General features: G+C 38.0%; 2 protein-coding genes across 4 annotated transcripts in view; one reads left to right on the top strand and one right to left on the bottom strand.

The window, feature by feature from the left end:
• The window catches only part of LOC108388632 (protein-L-histidine N-pros-methyltransferase), a 42,951-nt gene extending 30,677 nt beyond the window's left edge, over window positions 1-12,274 (top strand). For 2 of the 3 annotated variants that reach the window (XM_073215424.1, XM_073215422.1), the window contains exon 5: window positions 11,574-12,274. In XM_073215424.1, the coding sequence (XP_073071525.1) occupies window positions 11,574-11,779 (206 nt within the window). In that variant the 3' untranslated portion in view covers window positions 11,780-12,274. The remainder of the gene's footprint in view (window positions 1-11,573) is intronic. The other variant, XM_073215423.1, reaches the window with a different exon arrangement.
• IGSF6 (immunoglobulin superfamily member 6) lies at window positions 627-9,664 on the bottom strand. The gene is made up of 6 exons (XM_017644985.3): window positions 9,538-9,664; window positions 5,949-6,308; window positions 3,759-3,865; window positions 3,061-3,108; window positions 2,625-2,705; window positions 627-1,477 (listed from the first exon to the last, which is right to left on the bottom strand). The coding sequence occupies exons 1-6, from the start codon at window positions 9,644-9,646 to the stop codon at window positions 1,421-1,423; spliced, it is 762 nt and encodes a 253-aa protein (XP_017500474.1). The 5' UTR covers window positions 9,647-9,664; the 3' UTR covers window positions 627-1,420.
• Window positions 12,275-17,893: the final 5,619 nt, after the last annotated feature.

Here is a 17,893-nt window from a genome sequence, read left to right as displayed (position 1 = left end):
TCTAATCCAACATTTCTTCTGCTCACCCACATGGTGTTACTGCCCTCTGTAGAAGTTATTTCATCCAAATCAGTGGGTACAAAGTGGAGATATGTTACCTCAGGGAGTACACAAGATAATTTATTTTGGGCTATAAGAAGAGGATATTAGCATTTCTTTTTATATTACTTTTTATGCCAATTGTTTAATTTCTATTTTTGTGTATAAGATACACACATATACACATATATACATGCATACTCATACATTCTACCCAATGCAAACACACACATATATACACAACATAAGCACTCACACATTAATACACACACACACAAACAAAATGAGTTTACATGCTCCCCCCCTGCAGCCCCTTTCCGCTTCTCCTGGCTTGCATGATTAGAAATACTGGAGAACAGTGCAAAACATTTTCAAAGGGAATCTTTAAAAGAAACACTTTAATGAAATAAAAATAATAGTAGTAGTTGTAGTTCATGTAATAGGAATTGTAATTCCTGTTTCATAATGAACATACACTTGTGGGTACTTTAAGTAGGTTTTTTACACCGAGGTAGCTTTCAAGAACAATCCATGACATGTTTTCTTAGTGAGATGTAATGAATTCCATCATCCTTGCTGTACCCAGCCCCTAATCTTGTATTTCTCTCCTAAATTGGCTGAGAATCAGGTTTTTTTGCAAAGGCTTGTGTAGCACAGTGCCTTGCCACACCTTCCTGGTGCTATTTGTCACAGCGCTGACATCTAGAGTCCATTGTGGCTTATTTGTCCTGAGCTTTTCTTTGACCTGCCTTGGATTTTCTATATTTCAGCTGTCATATTCTTCCTCTGTTCTTCATTCTGTTCTCACTTTTTGTTGGTAGCATGATGTGTTATTTTGCATTCCATGGCGGGCAGATTGCACTATAACATTACCCTGTGGTAGTGTCAGAGGAAATCATTTGTATTCCAAGGTGCTTTTCAAGATGATTTTCTCCAATGCAGATTTTGGTACTTTCCTTCCTCCCTCCCTCTCAACTTAGTCTAATTGGCCCATGACTTCCACCAACCATAAAGACAGTTCTTCCACTCAAGGCAAAGGCGCAAGGTATTACTTCAGATCTTCAGGGTAATGGTCATCATGCAGCTTGTATGTTGAATGAAACAAATACAGGATGCATGTTATGAAAGTAGAAGTTTTCAAAAATATTAAGAGTGTTTAGAATTCTGGAAAATTGTATTTTTCAGTTGCATTTTGTAGGGTTATAATATTTTTAGAATTACTGTTAGTTATAGTTTCCTAGTACTCCAGCATCCTTCTGTGTAGCCTGTTGTCTTTTCCATTTACCTTTGATTTTTTTTTTTTTAAGCCAATGGTGGATGTCCATTAACACTGCCATAACTTATGAAGTTGGATTTTCAGTGACTTACTTTAAAATTTAAACTATGGTCTTTCATACTTGGAAAGTACTCTTCTATTTTCGTAAGTGTTGCCTTTCTCCTGCAATAGTAAATAGCAAGCCATATTTAGGGATATATAACCAATGATGTCACATCGCAAGTAACATATAAGTTCCCATGCCCTCTTGCATTCTGGGCCCTAAGTATCCTTCCAGTAATCTTAAAGGTCAAGTTAGCCATTTTCCCTGTATTTAAAGTAAGATGTGAGAACTTAAAATTAATTTCTTTTTCAAACGGCACTGTCAAAGCCCTGGCTTAGAACATGTTACAATTCTTACTTCTAGGCCTGCCTTCAGGCCACTTACCTTTGCCTGTTTGCTGAAAACAATGCCTCAGCTTCAAGAAGGAAAGAGTATGAACAGGCATTTATAATTATTCAGTCACGTCAGTGTTAGGACAGACCATTTCTTTACTTGGATATACATTGAAGGATGAAATCACTACTTAGATGAAAATCCTTTTTCAAAATTGGATTAAAAAAAAACATCAGAAACCTGTTACATTTATCCTCTTGACTGCTTTTAGGAGGAAAATATCCTTAATAGTAAATGACTTCATTATTTTGTACACATTTTCTCTTTTAATTTAAATTTGAGCAGTCTGATCATGCATCATGGAAACTGAGTATCTGCTAGCTCTGAAACAGCATCTTGTTTGAAAAACAGACACTGTCAGAATGTATTAGAGATAGTACAGATGCATTCTTCCTATCACTCCCACCCAAGACTAAAGAAATACTCAGATTTTTATTTTCATTAGCTGCATCTTTTCTAATGTGAATTTATTTTTGCCTTATTAGCCATAAATAATGTTTTCTATATAATTTGATCCATAAGTGTTTACAGCATACATTTAATGCCTACTCTTGCATGCAAGATACTGTACAAAGTAGCTTCTAAGCCACAAAAGCACCCTGTCTATATTGAAAACACTGTGTATATCCAGTGTATTTCTGAAAGATTCCATGTCACTTACATGCCAGCCAGTTCTGTTTAGTCTTAGATCATTTGTTCTTTGTTATGTATTTATCAAAATATGTTCTGTATAAAAACGCATTGTTTGTAAAAATCCCCTTTTCAACTCCTCTAAAGGAAAACATGATTATTGATGGCTTGTTGGCAGCTTAGTTTTTTTTCGTCAAATATGCTTAATATTTGCATTGCATCTTTTTTATATTTTACACTTACAGGTTGTTGGCTTGTTTCCACATGTCTCTTATTATATAGTTCTTGAGCAATTTCCTGAAAAATACGCCGAGCGCTCTTCTTCTATAAATACAAATGAGAAAAACAATGTCTCTCTATTAGGACTGGAGGTGACAAGTGTTTGCATCATCAGCGCTTTTTCTTTCTTTATTGTCATCAGTCTCAGGAACTACCCCGTCCCCTTCCCCCCGTACATCTACACCTATGTTAACTGTTGTATTTTGAGTATATTATGTAGAATTTATTGTTGAGAACTGTCAAATTTAAATCACAGTTTTACTACTTTAAATTAATCATTGAGTTTCTTAATAGGAAACAGTATCTGTGGTTGTTCTCTGAGTTTCTTAATTTATTTTGGATTTGAAGTAGTTACAATCAGCCACCATTTAAAAGATATTTTACAAACATTGATCTGTACCTTTTGTGAGTCTTCTGTTTCTTTGTTTCTTACAGTGTTAGATTTTGACTGTTAAGAAAAGGAAAGTATTATAAGACATTTATGCATCAAAACAGTTGTGGTAGATATTTCATACCATATGATAAGGTTTAACTTAATATTTAAATGATACACAGTAAGAGTTAGTAGTTTTGATGTTATTTCTGAGGTATTTTTATTACATTAATAAAATAACAACTCAAACTGATGTTGATTATAGGATTTATAGCAATTCTAATATAACATACACTCTTCTAGCACACAAACAGCCAGAAGATATTCTTTCTTTAAAACTTTAGGCCTTTTAAAAATATTTTAAGGCAGCTTGTGATGTCTTTGTTAACCCCTTGTTGCTCTTAAAGACTGTTCTTAGGCCTTTCAGAGATACCAGTAATGCTCTTCCTCGCAGCAGAAGATAGCATATAGGATGATTATAAAGAAGAGCCACTTACTCCCATATTACTGGCTTTTCAAGAGAAAACACTGTAAATTGTGTACTCTGGTTAATAATTGCAGTGATGAAAATTTATGCTTTCTTCTACAGACCTCTCCTGCAGGTTGTGTTTCCTGCAGATGCACAGGGAGGTGTTAATTAGGTGAGCTATTTCTGATAGAAATTATTTCCTTATGGTAATATTCAAAGGCTGTAGGGACATCTAATGCAAAGAAATTTGACTTACCTTGGAGAGGACTGTGAAGATCATGAGGACACCAATAATGTATATAGAGAGCAGTGATAAGAGAGCTATCAGGAAACTCTGTAGTTTCTTGCCAAGTAACTTGGTTTCTTAGTTAATTACAAAAACAGAAAGAGACACAGTCACTATTGCAACATATACTATTGCAGATACATGTGTAAAAGTATAACTGAAGCTACATGTTAGAGGCGAAACATGAACTTACTCTGCTTGGCTATTCATATAAAAATTATTCAGGGTCTCTTTGATTCGAAAGACACTCAAGTATATGATATAGTTAAAGGCAAGTTCATCAGTTCTTTAAATGTATTATGCCAAAAATGTTACTCATTTCTAAACCTAAAAAAAAACCCCAATAAATTTAAATAATTACTTGTCATAATGCTAAGGATCACTTTTTGCATAAAGCATTGTTTGAAGTTAGATAAAAATTTCAAGACAGTTTATTCAAGGAATTTAAAATTTCTTTTGGTAGAAATGATATACAGATGCCAACAAGAGTGTTTGTGGTGTTTTAAGGCATTTTTCCATGTATTTGTTAATGCTGCCATTTATAGCCTCAAATGGTTTAGTATACATATCTGAGTCGTGAAATATATGAAAGAACCTGAAAAGGCATACATTATGGATCTTAGTGCTCACTACACACTTAAAAGACAGGCATTATTATATGTTTCCTTTCTTCCTTCTGATAAAAGTTTTGGAAGTAGAATTAATTGAATCCATTTTCACATTCTGAATTTCTCCTTGTAGAAGTGTCTTTTGCTCTAGGTAGGGATAGAGTAACATGCCATGTACTCAAGTCCCTGATAATTTACATTACAAAATACAATTAGATTTGTAATTATTATATTAATATGTATATTAACCTGTACTTTTAAACTATCCCATAGATTCTTATCCTGTGCACTTAATTTATACAACACATATTTTTGTTGTGTAAATAACAAATTAACCATATCTGTAAATCTTGCAGGTGCTGAGTTAGGAGCTCTGTAGGAAAGGCAGGAAATTACCATGTCTGTCTTAGCAATACTTTATTTCTGTTCCTAAAGAAGAATTTCTGTTCACATAAACTTGCAGTTTTGAGATCTTCATCTCTACAAACCATTTTTTCCTTTTGCCTAACTTTTTTTATAGAAGACTAATACAGTAAGATCAACAAATCTCCAAAGTTGTTGTGTATTTGCTTTGATATGTGTAGCTAACATCTATTGAGTACTTGCTGTAAGCTAGGCAACATTAAAAGTGCTTCATGTGTATTAACTCATTTATAGTTTATTTTACAGTTGAGAGTAAACTAAGGCTAAATGGCAATGGAATGTCAAAAGCCCGTTAGAAAACCCCCAGTAATTAAAAGCAGGGATTATAATACAGGATGACCTCAGGTCCTCAAAAGAACCATTGACTTTGGTTGATTTCAAGTTCATGTTTTAATGATCTTAATGCTCCTTCGGACCAGAGTCCTTGTTAAGAGCAGAGATCCAGAGAAGTCAAGGTTTTGCTATCCTTTTCTTCCTTTCCCCAGAATGATGTGAAGCCTTTTTCTGAAATTTCTTAATTTCTTAATTTATAGGACTTAGTGAGGTTTAATATCCTCCCTTGAATGAAGAAAATGCCCTGGGTTTCAGCAATCTCAAGAAGCCGGAGTCACACTGTCCCTTTCTGTTCTTTTGTCCATACAGAATGGGTAGGGTTAGGGAACCCCTTGTCTCTGCACCAAATGTGTGTTTATTCTCCATAATGCATATTTTTTTCTGGGTCCAACTCATGATTTTCCAGTGCTTTGTTTCAGATGGTGCAGTATTAGACCAATTGCTGAGAGAGCTGGTGGTTATCTCCTCTTTCCCTTTGGACTCAGTCATTATCCATCTCTGTGATATGCAGAAAGGAAGACATGGTTGGTCAGCCTTCACTAATAAAATGTAGATGTAGAAAGAGAAAATATGGCACCCAAGATAACCCTGACTTAGTGTCTGTGGAGGCTGGGACATGGGATTGGAGTAGTTCTTTAATCCAAATTTCATGTCAGCTTGTGCTCAGATCACATCCTTCACTGGCTGGGATATTTAAGTTAGCAAATTTACTCTTAATCTCTGCATATGAGTAATGAAATGTCTTGAAAGGGCTGAGCAAAATGCAGTGTACTGGAGTAAACCTTGGCTGACTGACCTCTTACCACCAGCATGGTCCCTTCTCCGGTTCGCTTAGCTCTCGGTTCCTTTGAACTGGGAAAGGCTATCCCACAGATATAGAGTGCACTGTCATTGAACGCCACCCTATTGACAGTGAGGGAAACTTGGCTCTGTGTCAGGGCTTCGTGCACTATGAATTTGCCTCTCTCATTTCTGCATCCATGCAAGCAGAGGTTCTCCGGTAGGTGAGTACCATAGCGAAACCACAGACTCATTGGCTTCTCTGAAGGGCATCCAGCTGTGGAGAAGGAGCACTGGATGGTAACAGCTTCTTGAGTGTAGTCTACTTCCAGGTAAGGCTGTTGAGAAACAGAGATGTTGCAGTCGCCTGCAGCACCTGTGTGAGGAAGCAAACAAGTTGTGTTAGCGGCTTCTCACTTTGCTGTGCCCATGTTTCTTGTCTTACTGACTTTTTTTGGGGTAGGGAAGCCCACATTCCTTTCTTTTCTTTCCTTTCTCTCAATATAAATAAGACTTTGAAAATGACACCAGGGGTCCTCACTTCTCCCAGCTCCACTTGTTTCCTGACCTTACCTTGCTGGCTCTCAGGGATGTCTGGGTGCTGAAGGTCAGCCCCAAGAGGTTCTAGTGGAATCAGCCTTGTGAGCAGAGGTGGCAGCAGATCTGGAGTTAGAAGTCGGGGTCCACGTGTTCAGTCTCCATGTACTTACAAGCTTTCCTTTGATCTCAGGCAGATCCCTTTGTCTCTCAGTGCCTGTTTCCTCATTTGTATCCTGGCCTCATGGGAGTGTTGTGTTGTCTTCACTGTGGTAACGGGTGTCAAAGCCCCTCACGCAGTTGTCTGTCCATGACTGAGCCCATGGGCAGTAGAGATTTATTTTTGCCTTGTTGAGGGGGGTTGGATTGCTAGGAATTCATGGCAATTCACAGTTGGCCCTTTGTGAGCCTGTTGTCCCTGTGGGAAGCATTGTAAAAGGCAAGGTGTATTTGCCAGGGGAAATGCCGCCTGGCGTAGCCCAGGGCCTCTGGTTCCCAAGCAGAGGCCTAGCGAGCTAGTCCACAGGTTTGGTTTCTTCCTGGCGCTTGTACTGCTTTGTCATGACCTGTAACTTTCATCTTAGTGGGTGAACAGTGGTTGTGATAAAGGGCTCTGACTTGAGCTCAGATCCCGGCTCTACCAGTTCCTGGCTCCATGGGCTGTGTGCCTCAGTTTTCTCATTAGAAAAACGGGGGTAGTATTATGCACTATGTGGGGTTCATGGAAAGTTTAAGTGAGATCACCGATGCATAAGGGGAATTTACTTGCCTGAGTCATAATAAATGTTTAATAAAAGGAGCTTTTATGCTGCTGCTGCTGCAACCGCTACTGCTGCTCCTATTCCCAGAGCGCCATTCGCCTGTTTCAGAGACCACTGGGAATGTCTCAGCAAGGTGTTTGCCCAGCTGGGACTAGACATCCAGTCCGGTGCTCTTGCCACCATGTGCTGCTACCCCAGCTGTGCAGTTGTCACCACTGTGGCTTATCCCAGGCACATGAGGCTGGAAAGCCACCAGGGTGTTTATAAATGGGAAGATCTGCCCTTACCCCTCTTTGGGGCGAGGGAGGCTCTATGTAAAATAGTATTGGTTGAGACAAATTGGAATTGATGCAAGTTTTTAGTCTGACTTTCACCTGGTTGTGTGTTTCCAAGTGGTCTTATTTGTCTGAGTTTGCGTTTTGCTACTGTAAATAAAACAAAAATAATCCACACATTCTGATGCTTCTAAGTTTCAGAGGCTGTTTTTGACTTAACATTTTTCTTACAGGTCCACATCCCAAACAGAAGAGATGTTAAAATTAGAACCATGGCATTTGTGATGCAAATCTATCTTCAGTGTTTTCCTTTTAGGATTTGTACAATCTGAGATGAGCTGGGAGCTTTTTAGTGACCTAATAAGTATAAGCTTTTCAAGGCCGAGAAGAGAGGGTGAAGTCACCTGGAGCTGACCACCAGGCTTCCTGCACGACTACAACCTCATGTGTCTCCTGCCTGACTCAGGTGCCTTTGAAGCACAGACACCTTACATGTGTGATGATCACTGTTTGCTGGCCATTTGCAGTGGAATTGGGCCTGCCAAGGCAGAGCAAAGTTAACCCACAGTATCTCAATCGCAAACCCTCTTTCAGATAGTGTCTGAAAGGGAAGCTTTTTCACTTTTCTTACAGAACTAATGACCCAGGGTAAAATAAGTATTTGCAACTTAGGAGTTTCCTGTCCCCACTCATCTTGGACTTCTATACAGTTAGTCTAAGTATGGGAGAGAACCAGTTGTGGAAGTTTCCGAGGAGAGCTCAGACTGGTGAGGAACTGCTGTTCCCTCCCCCACACCAGTTAAGCAACATCTTAGCGAAAAAAGGGAAGTTTGGATAGCACATCACGGCCTACCTCTGTGAAAAATTTCTCCTTAAGAACGTTCATATTCCATAGGCTAAGTAAAACCTACACAGTATACCCCCTGGAAAGGTGGAAAGTTTACCATTTTGGTGGAGGGAATATAAAGAGGTCACTTTACTATTTTTAAAAAGCAAGCTAGAAAATAAGTAGAAAACTAATTTTGACACTTAAAAAAAGTCTTACTATGGGAAATTTCAAACATGGAGAAGTAGCAGGCCAGCACAGCAAACTCCCTGCAGTCATCTGACTTGAACCTGACTTTGTATCATCTCCCCCCGGCCTGCTGTTTCACTCCTGTATCATTTTAGGGCAATTCTTCCATATTCAACCTTCACATCTCTCAGAATATATCTTTAAAGGATAAGGATTCCTTAAAGGAATGCTAATTAATCTAGTTATTATAGTAATGTATGCTTATTAATAAAAATTCAGAATAGTACTGAAAAGAGAAATAAGAAATCACCCATAGTCCTATTGCCCCAAATAGTTTAACATCTTGATATATTTCTCTACAGATGAAAAAACTAATTTTAAGAGTTTTTGCCCTCTTCTGCCCTATGACCCAAATTTTGTGGGCAAATCTGAGATTATTAGATTTATCAGAACCATGATGAGATTATTAGAGCTATGAGTAGGAAATACTTTGTCTTTCATAGGGGGAAAAAACAGGTATAAAGCAGACAGAATATTAGAAATAGGAGTATTATGGGATGGTTTTGCTCTATGGAAGGAGCCATGGCAGTTTTTTTTTTTTCTTTCATGACAAATACTTCTAATTTATGGAAACCCAGCTTTTCAGAAACATCGTTCTTTGAAAATATTCAACGAGCATTGCTTAGTGCCTACTGTGTGCAGAGCAAGTTTGTATGGGAACTAATTGTTGAGGACCAGCACATGGGATTTTAAGAATATTTTCAGCCCTTTGTTTGATGAGGTCCTCCTTTGTAAAGCAGCCTAACAGCAAAGGGAATTTTCAATATTAATCTGAAACTTTTTCTCAGCTATTCTTTTATTGCCTATTTGTCTGGGGAAAAGAAACTTAACCACCTTAGGTAATTTCCATAATGTAACACATTTAAAAATGAATCTGTAGGTACTTAAAATATACACGCATTAGATGGATAATAGCGATTTAAGTAAAATGGGGTAGAAAGAAAAAAAAAACCTTACCGATATAAAACAGAATCAGATTGATTTTCAGGCCGAGAATGATCTTGTCTCCGTGGACCGTCTCCATTTCTGTGTGTGCGCGTGCCTGTGCGGTGGGGGGAGTGTGCATTTGAAGCAAGTGGCTGTTTTTTTCTTTCTCTTTTTAGACAGGAGGAACTGAGGAAAGGAACTCTTATTAAGGAACCACAATCGGGAACTTTTTGAAATTGTGTAAAGATGGTTTGTAACCCAGCTTCACCATTTAAAGTCAAGATTTTAGCCTAGAGCACATTTCTAAATGCATGTCCTCATAGGTGTTGGAGTTATGAATAAGATTTTGATTTATATGTAGTACATATTCTCAGGAAGGAGTATTGCTTGGCAGACAATTTGTACTTCCAGTCTGCAGAGCATTCAGTTGCTGGTCCTGGGGCACTTGCCCTGTGTTTAGTGTTGGGCCAGTAACTGCTGGAAATGAAGCTGTAGCAGAAGGGGGGATGTCTTCATGTAGGGCCAAGTTAGTGAACAAATACACCATGGCACAATGAACAAGTAAGTTTTGTGACAATATATAGTCATACCCCAGCTTTGTGTAACCCCTTTTTAAATGTGCTGTTGAAACAAATGTGTGGGCCTTCTGCACTGTCCCCTCTGCCCCTTCATCAGTCAGGTTCTTCTTTGTAGGCGGCAGAAACCAACTCAGGCTGACTTAAGCAAAAGGGAATTTATTGAAAGGATTTGGGAGTATGTCACAGAGTCACTGGGAGGATTGGAAAATCATATGTCGGGGATATAGCCGAGAAACTGCCCCAAATTATGCTGTAAATCTGATATGAACAGCATATTTCTGCTGCCAAGCACTAGATGCGTGGAACAATGTCTCATCAGTACCACGCAGCACTGCCCCTGCCGCTTGGTCTCACTGCCACTGCTCTGTCCTCCGGAGAAGGACCCTGCGTCCCCACTTTTCTGGGTCACTAGCTCTTCATTCCAGGTCTGGCCTTAGGTCATGTGCCAGTGTCTTAGGCACAAAGGGCGGGGAAAGCTGCTTCCCCAGGCTCTGTGTCCTACCAGGGCTCTACGAAGAGGGTTGTACTGGGCCACCAGAAAGAATCGCAAGTCTTTCCACTGTAGTGTCTGTATGCTTGACACTCTTTGATTATGTATTTCCTCAGAGAAAGTTTTTCTCAATTGAATCTAGTAACACTTGTAATATATGTGCTTTTTTTTTTATTTAACATCACCACAGTACCTAAAAGCACTCCCAAATTGATACATACCTGTGCTTGTATGTGTGTGGCTATAGTTAATGCTTGGTGTATATGTGAAATTGAGTACCTTATTTAGCATCTCCAACCCTCCAGATGCTCGCTCATAGGTTTGGGAATGACGGACAGACTTTAGTCATTATTCCAAGGGATGCCAGGTTGCCTCATAGAGAAAAAACCAGTGTAAAGCAGACTATCATCCATTTTAGTGTTCTTCCTCTCTCTGGTCTTTGAGCTTAATGTCTGTGAAATTGTTCTGAAAAGTTAGGAGGTGGATCAGCTTCCCATGAAAATTAAAAAATTTCATTGGCCTATTTTTATTTTCAGCCTCATAAACCTAATTACTACACTGCATAAGTTTACTACATCAGTGGTATATTTTCTTGCATTTATCTAAAATCTTCTTTGAAATTTTATGTGTTACTCTCTACTTCCATATTCCAGTAGTCAATGAGCAGTTTTCCAAAACCATTAACCATTACAGCCCAGCCAGTCTAAGGGAGGGTAATATCCAAAACTGTGGCAGAGAAGGTAATTAGGGTTTTGGATCCAGATAAACATTTCTGCTGTGACCCAATAACCTTGCAAAGCTCGGGCAAGTCTTTCAGTCCTTCTAGTCTGAACATTATCTCTTCATCCTTCTACCTCAGGGGACTGGGGAGATGATTCATCAAAGCACCCAGTGCTTGACACATACCTAGTCCTTGGGAAATACTGTTCTTTCCTCCCTTCTCTCTTTAAGTAACTTGTTTGTTCAAGAATTTCACTTAATGTTTTTATTTGTTTTAGTAGGTGGCAAGTGGGAGAAACCATCAGAAATTTTGGAAATCAAGGGACAGAATTGGGAAGAACAAGTGAATAGTCTGCCTGAAGTTTTCAGAAAAGCTGGTTTTGTAATAGAAGCTTTCACCAGACTGCCATACCTGTGTGAAGGCGACATGTATAATGACTACTACGTGCTGGATGACGCTGTCTTTGTTCTCAAACCAGTATAAACATGTGGGGGCCGGAGTCTTCACAGTCCACCCAGGAATATACACTCCAGAAGAGGGTCTGCATCTGCAATTAGGAGAAGGGGGAGGACCTTTGGGGACTGCCATGCTAAATATCATGTAGGAATTAAAAAAGCCAAAATACTAATTATTTCTTTGTAGTATGTAAAAGGAATGTTTTTAAAAAACAAAAACCCAACTCTTTAAGGATTTTTATCGACTCTTTACTCAGTAATCCAGGTCACACTTCGATTATGGAAGATATTTTTTATACTTAATTGCAGTAGGGACTCATTCTCAGTCAAAGCAATAGTCATGACTTCACATGGAACCAATAAATGGATTGTTTTTAATAAAATGAAGATTGGCAATAAAGCTGTCCATTCATTTGCAAATATTGTTTAAGGTATAGCCACTGATATTCTCTCATGTTTAGAGATTCTGTCATTATTCAAGAAAATGTTTTTAATCATGCTAATAAACTTTTTTGAAGATTGACATTGAGTTTGAGTTATATAAGGCTTCCCTAGCATCTTTTATTGCTTGGCTCCAGAGGTGCCCAAATAGCGTCGTGAATGATGTAGGAGACTTGAATATATGGTAAAGGTAGGCTTCAGACTAGGTAGCGGGGCAGGGGGATAATTGCAGATTTCAGTGAACACTGTGGCAGGCTAGACTAATGCTCAGAACAAACTTAACTCACAGTACTTCAGGGGCCACCCCACTTCCATTACATGCTGCTTTGGGAAATGCAAAACACTGGGTTCTGACTTTGTGATAGCTTGCTTCCTACACAAGGATTTTGTTTTTCTGGGCAATCTCAGGTTCTCAGAATTGAAACATTCAGTTGTCTGCTAACAAAGTGCAACCTAAAAATGTTTTAATTCAACTTGTATACCTCTTTCCTAGAACTTGGTTCTTCCCAAAATCCTTAACCGAGTTTATTTGCCAAGAATACTGTTTGATATAGACCATGTTAGATTCATACAATCTAGAATCCGTGAGTGCCTCCAACCATAGACCCAGAAATGTTGCAATAGAGATGCTCATTAGCAAGATCAGTAACCATTGTGGATATTCCAAAGAGCAGAGCACTTAACTCAGAATCTAAAATCTCAGTATTAATAGAGATGCAGATTTGAGATTGTGGTTATTAACAATATGTTACTCTCATAACTTTCTTCAGCCACGTGTTCATTAAATATTCTCATTTATATGCTCATGGAAGTCATCAAGTCAGCGTATTAGCTGCAACACCTGGGTATAAAGGAGAATTAAAGCCTTGAGAAGAATTACTTTATTATTCATTAAGAACAGCATTCCCACATCCTCACACCAATCAATATCTTCCACTGTTACTGTGTAGTCATAATAAAGAGTTGGGTTATGTGATTTATGCAAAATTGTTATTGGTGCATTCTAATGCTTTTTTCCAGGAATTCAAATAAGTGAAGTGCAAATACTTAGCACCCTGGGTTGTATTAGTAGAGGAAATGAGTAAACTTAATGTAGTTCTTGTACAGTTGAGTTTTGCTTCTTTATAAACTGTCATAATCAGCAGTTGCTGTTTAGACTGCCAAACGAGAGTGCAAGTGTGATAGATGTACAAAGAGGCAGGTTGCCCCAAAGTGTTTCATAACTTTGAGAATTACTTTGATGGTCTGTTTTTTAAAGAAACCCGTTCTTTATCCAGAAAAGCAGAGAAAGCACATGCATTTATGCATTTCACAGATAAAAACAGTTTCTCAAAAATCTGACATTCTCTGGAAACCAGCATAATAAAAGTTCTGTCTTACAGTAAAAACTGAAACCAGCAAATCTCACATTTCTTATCCGTTCTTGAAAGTCTTGGTGGTACGTCGCCATTCCACTAGATGGCAGTGTTGCTTACTGAGTGTCAATGGCTTTTTTTTCCCCCTAGTTGGTATGTTTTTTTTCCCCAGAGTACAATAAAGCTGCCTTCTTGTCTGCACCATTCCTTGTGTTAAGTGCTTCATATCAAGTTAAGCTTGTGCTAGAGAAATTAAGAAGAGCTCTATTTGTGGTCCAAGCAGGCTAACCAACTGACCTTAAAGGTCATGGAGAGAGGAAATGCAAGCTGCACCTGTGGTTCATGGCTCCTTCACCTGCACTGCCGGCTCCTTCACCTGCACTGCCAGCCCCTTAGTGTTGAGACCTAATTTCGGAGGAGGAAATAGGAGACCCTCTGTCATTTCTCCCTGTGCACCCAGAGTAGCTAAAAATAATAGTGGATTTTCTGCCCTTCTGAATGTCATGCCAGTTTCTTATGTCGTTGACCTTTAACAGAAAAGCTGGGCTGGGAAATAAAGCAAAACAGTTGTTTCAAGTTGTCTTTCTGAGTAAAGCTTTGTTTCACTTCGTTTTCAGTAAAATGTTTAAATAGACTTGGAATGAAGCAAGATGTTTTCATCAGTTGCTTCCCACCACTTGGTTACCGGTGGAACTTTCAGGATCCTTTCTAACAACTACAGCACATTCAACATGGGCTTCCAGTGGCTTAATGTGACCTACCACATTTGTGCAGATGCCTAAGTACCCCCAAATAAGCTTATGTCCAGTGTACCCACTCATATTACAGCTGGAAGACCGTGCACTGAATCACGCATAGCTGTTTGGTCTGAGTTGTAGGAGTCCGTGGAGCACATAACTGGAACAATCAGGATGCTCACAAACAAACTTAATCACAAGATAGAAAACCATGAATTGGCAGAAGTTCACACTATATCCATATGAAGAAACGTTTGTAACCCAAGTGAGAATATGCACCCAGAATCAAAAAGGAAATACAGCAACACAACATCCAACAGCCTGTCTTTTTGCAATTAGTGGATGATGAGACAATAGGTAGGCAACAGTGAATAACAATAAAAATAAAAATACCATATCTATTGTAGCTACTTGTATAGGCATTTGTATTCTGCTGCTTGCTTTATCAATTCTTCTAATATATTTGTGTTATTTTTGTCTTCTATGCAGGAACTGATTCTAACTTTTTTTAGTTACTTGCTTTTTAAATAAACTTATTTTTGGAATAGTGTTAGATTTCAAGAAATCTTGCAAAGATAGTACAGAGAGTTCTTATATACCCCTTACCTAGTTTCCCAATGCTAACATCTTATGTAGCCATGGTATGTTCGTCAAAAGAAATTCACATAGGTATATTGCTATTAAGTAAACCACCGGTTTGGGGGATTTTGTCCATTTTTCTGTTAATAAATATTTTCTGTTCTAGCAGCCAATTCAGAATACCACACCCCAGTTAGTTGCTTACTTTCAAAATTAGTAGTGTTCACAGGCACACTACCATTATTTATCTTCTTCCAATTTTTTTTTGGTAGGAAAATACACAGTAGAATTTACTGTCTTAACCATTTTTAGGTGTACAGTTCAGTGATATTTAGTACATTCATAATGTGCAACTACTGCCACCCTCCATCTTTAGTTTTTCATCTCAAAAAACTGAAATTCTGTACCTATAACACGAATTCTCTCTTTCCTCTTCCCTGGGCCCCTGGCAACCACCGTTCTACTTTCTGCAAATTTGGCTACCCTAGGTTCCTCATATGAATGGAATCCTACAATATTTTTCCTCTTGTGACTCGCTTATTTCACTTAGCATAATGTTTTCAAGGTTCATTCATGTTATAGCACATGTCAGAATTTGTTTCCTTTTTGAGGCTGAAAAAACCCCATTGTGTATGTATATACCACAGTTTGCTTATCCATTCATCAGTGGACACTTGGGTGACTTCCACCATTTACTTATTGTGAATAATGCTGCTATGAACATGTTACACAAATATTTGCTTGAGCCACTGCTTTCATTTTTGGGTATATGCCCAGAAGTGGAGTTGCTGGATCATATGGTAATATGATTAATTTTTTGAGGAACTGTCATACTGTTTTTACAACAGCTGCTCCCTTTTACATTCACACCAAGAGTGCACAGTGTTTGAGTTTCCGCACCTCCTCACAACACTCGCTATTGTGTTTCTCTTGATAGTAGCCATCCACACCCGATGGGTGTGAGGTGGTATCTCATTGTGGTTTTCATTTGCATTTCCCTAAAGATTTATTTTTCTATTGCAACTTGTACAGCATTGGGTTACATTTACTAATTCTTTGTGCTTTATAGCTAACTACCTATACTGATATCACTGAATTGGAAACAGTGTTCACTGATATTGAAGTACTTTTTAACTATGAAAATTCATACTTTTGGAGAATTAGAATATCATTATATAAACAGAATTTAAGATTTTCCTCTGGGTTTTAGAGTCAATATGCTGTATTTACATGAATTAAACACTACATTTTTGTTACAAGACCATTTAAACATTCAATACTTGTGAAATGAAGTGAATATTTTTCCCTCTGATGAATGACCATGTAAAATTGGAATGACATATACCTGCACTTCTTAAGTTCTTAATAATTAAGAACAGATAGAATGCCCGAATGCTGTTTTCTTATATCCTGTTCAGGGGTCAACACAGAATACTGGCTTTAAATGCCTTTGAACCTTCAGCCGTTTTCAAATGGTGGGGTTGAGGATACATTAGCAGTCCTTTTTATACTCAGCAGAACAAAGGTTTTCCTGTACTTGATTTCACCATCTTGTTTTTATTATTATTTATAAGGTGGCTGTGACTGGTCATAAAGCCTTATGGGTTTTGCATTAGAAATAACATTTGTTACAGAAAAAGTAGAAAATACAGGTGGAAGAAGAAAATGCAAATAAACTTGACCTATCCTATACTTCTGAGAACTTTTTGGTATATGCCCTTGTAGACTTTTTTTTCCTATGCAGGGATGTACCCACACATACACATTTGCAAACTTCTAACATTAAAAAATGTAAAAATGAGAATATACTTTTTTTCTTCCAAGATGAATCACGTGAAATTTATAGACACCTATTTTCTAAATCAAAAATTGACAAAGGATGGAGACATTTTCCATCATTTAGGGCTTGAGAGTAATAAGCTTCTTGTTTAAAGGATTAAACTAGGAGCCTCGGATAAAAGAATGTTTCAGAGGGTGCTGATCACTAATGGTTTATTTATATAACAAATATAAATTTATGTTTATTTATATTTGTTATATTTGTTATATAAATTTATTTATATTTGTTATATAAATAAACCACTAGATGAGCCACAGAACAGTCATTTCTGCAGCAAACGTCTAAATTGCCACTGACAAAATAATGTCAGCAGTAGGCATTTCAGTTATTATTTAAAAATTTTCAGGATACTAATGTTTCCTTAAATGTGAAGGATTGCAAGGAAATCTCTAGAGTTCACAATTATGTTTTCATAGAAAAGATGTAAAACAGTTATGCACAATCCGAACAGGCGAACCTAATGCTTCAATGCATTTCCTTCAAGTTTTAATAAAAATGCATATACATATGTTAATTAATGTGTGACTCTTTTAGATATAAAATCATTTCCTTGTGTCACTGTTATATAGTCTTAGTCAATGCCCATTTAAATTGCTGTGACGCCCATACAGTTGATGTTTCATCGTTATGTAACCGTTTCCTTATTGGTGGACCCTTAAGTTGGTTTTTTTAATACTACCACCACTTTTTTAAATATGTATATATGTAATGCTGCTGCAGTAAATATCTTGGTGCACAAACCTTTTTTTACTTCTGAGGATGTTTTTTTTTTTCTTCAGATATGTAACCGAGCGAAAAAGTTGGCATCTCTGCCTTCATATTGTATCCATCTCCTTTGCTACTTAATCTTTGGTTCAAAAGCTTCTGCTCAGCTCTGCTCCCTGTACAGTAGGCTCGTCAATCATTAAAAGGAATTTTGTTCATTACTTAAGACTGATGCAACCAACCTCATCCCTGAAACTCGCCTGCCCCGAGGAAATAAACAATTATGTACAAAACGACGATGGGACTGTCAAGGACTTACAGGAACATCATGGCCACACCCATGTCAACGAAATAGCTGGAATCAACTAACCAAGGACAAGGAGTTTCACAATCCGTCTCAGATCCTTGCTGACGTCGGATGTCTGGAGTTGATTGGCCCCTCCTGACCTCAACCCCCTCCTGCCCCTCTTCCCTAACATAAAGGA

This window comes from Manis javanica, chromosome 10 (assembly GCF_040802235.1).
Source record: "Manis javanica isolate MJ-LG chromosome 10, MJ_LKY, whole genome shotgun sequence".
Taxonomy (NCBI): domain Eukaryota; kingdom Metazoa; phylum Chordata; class Mammalia; order Pholidota; family Manidae; genus Manis; species Manis javanica.
Note: the sequence above shows the minus strand (reverse complement) of the source record. Positions and strands in the feature narration are given on the sequence as shown.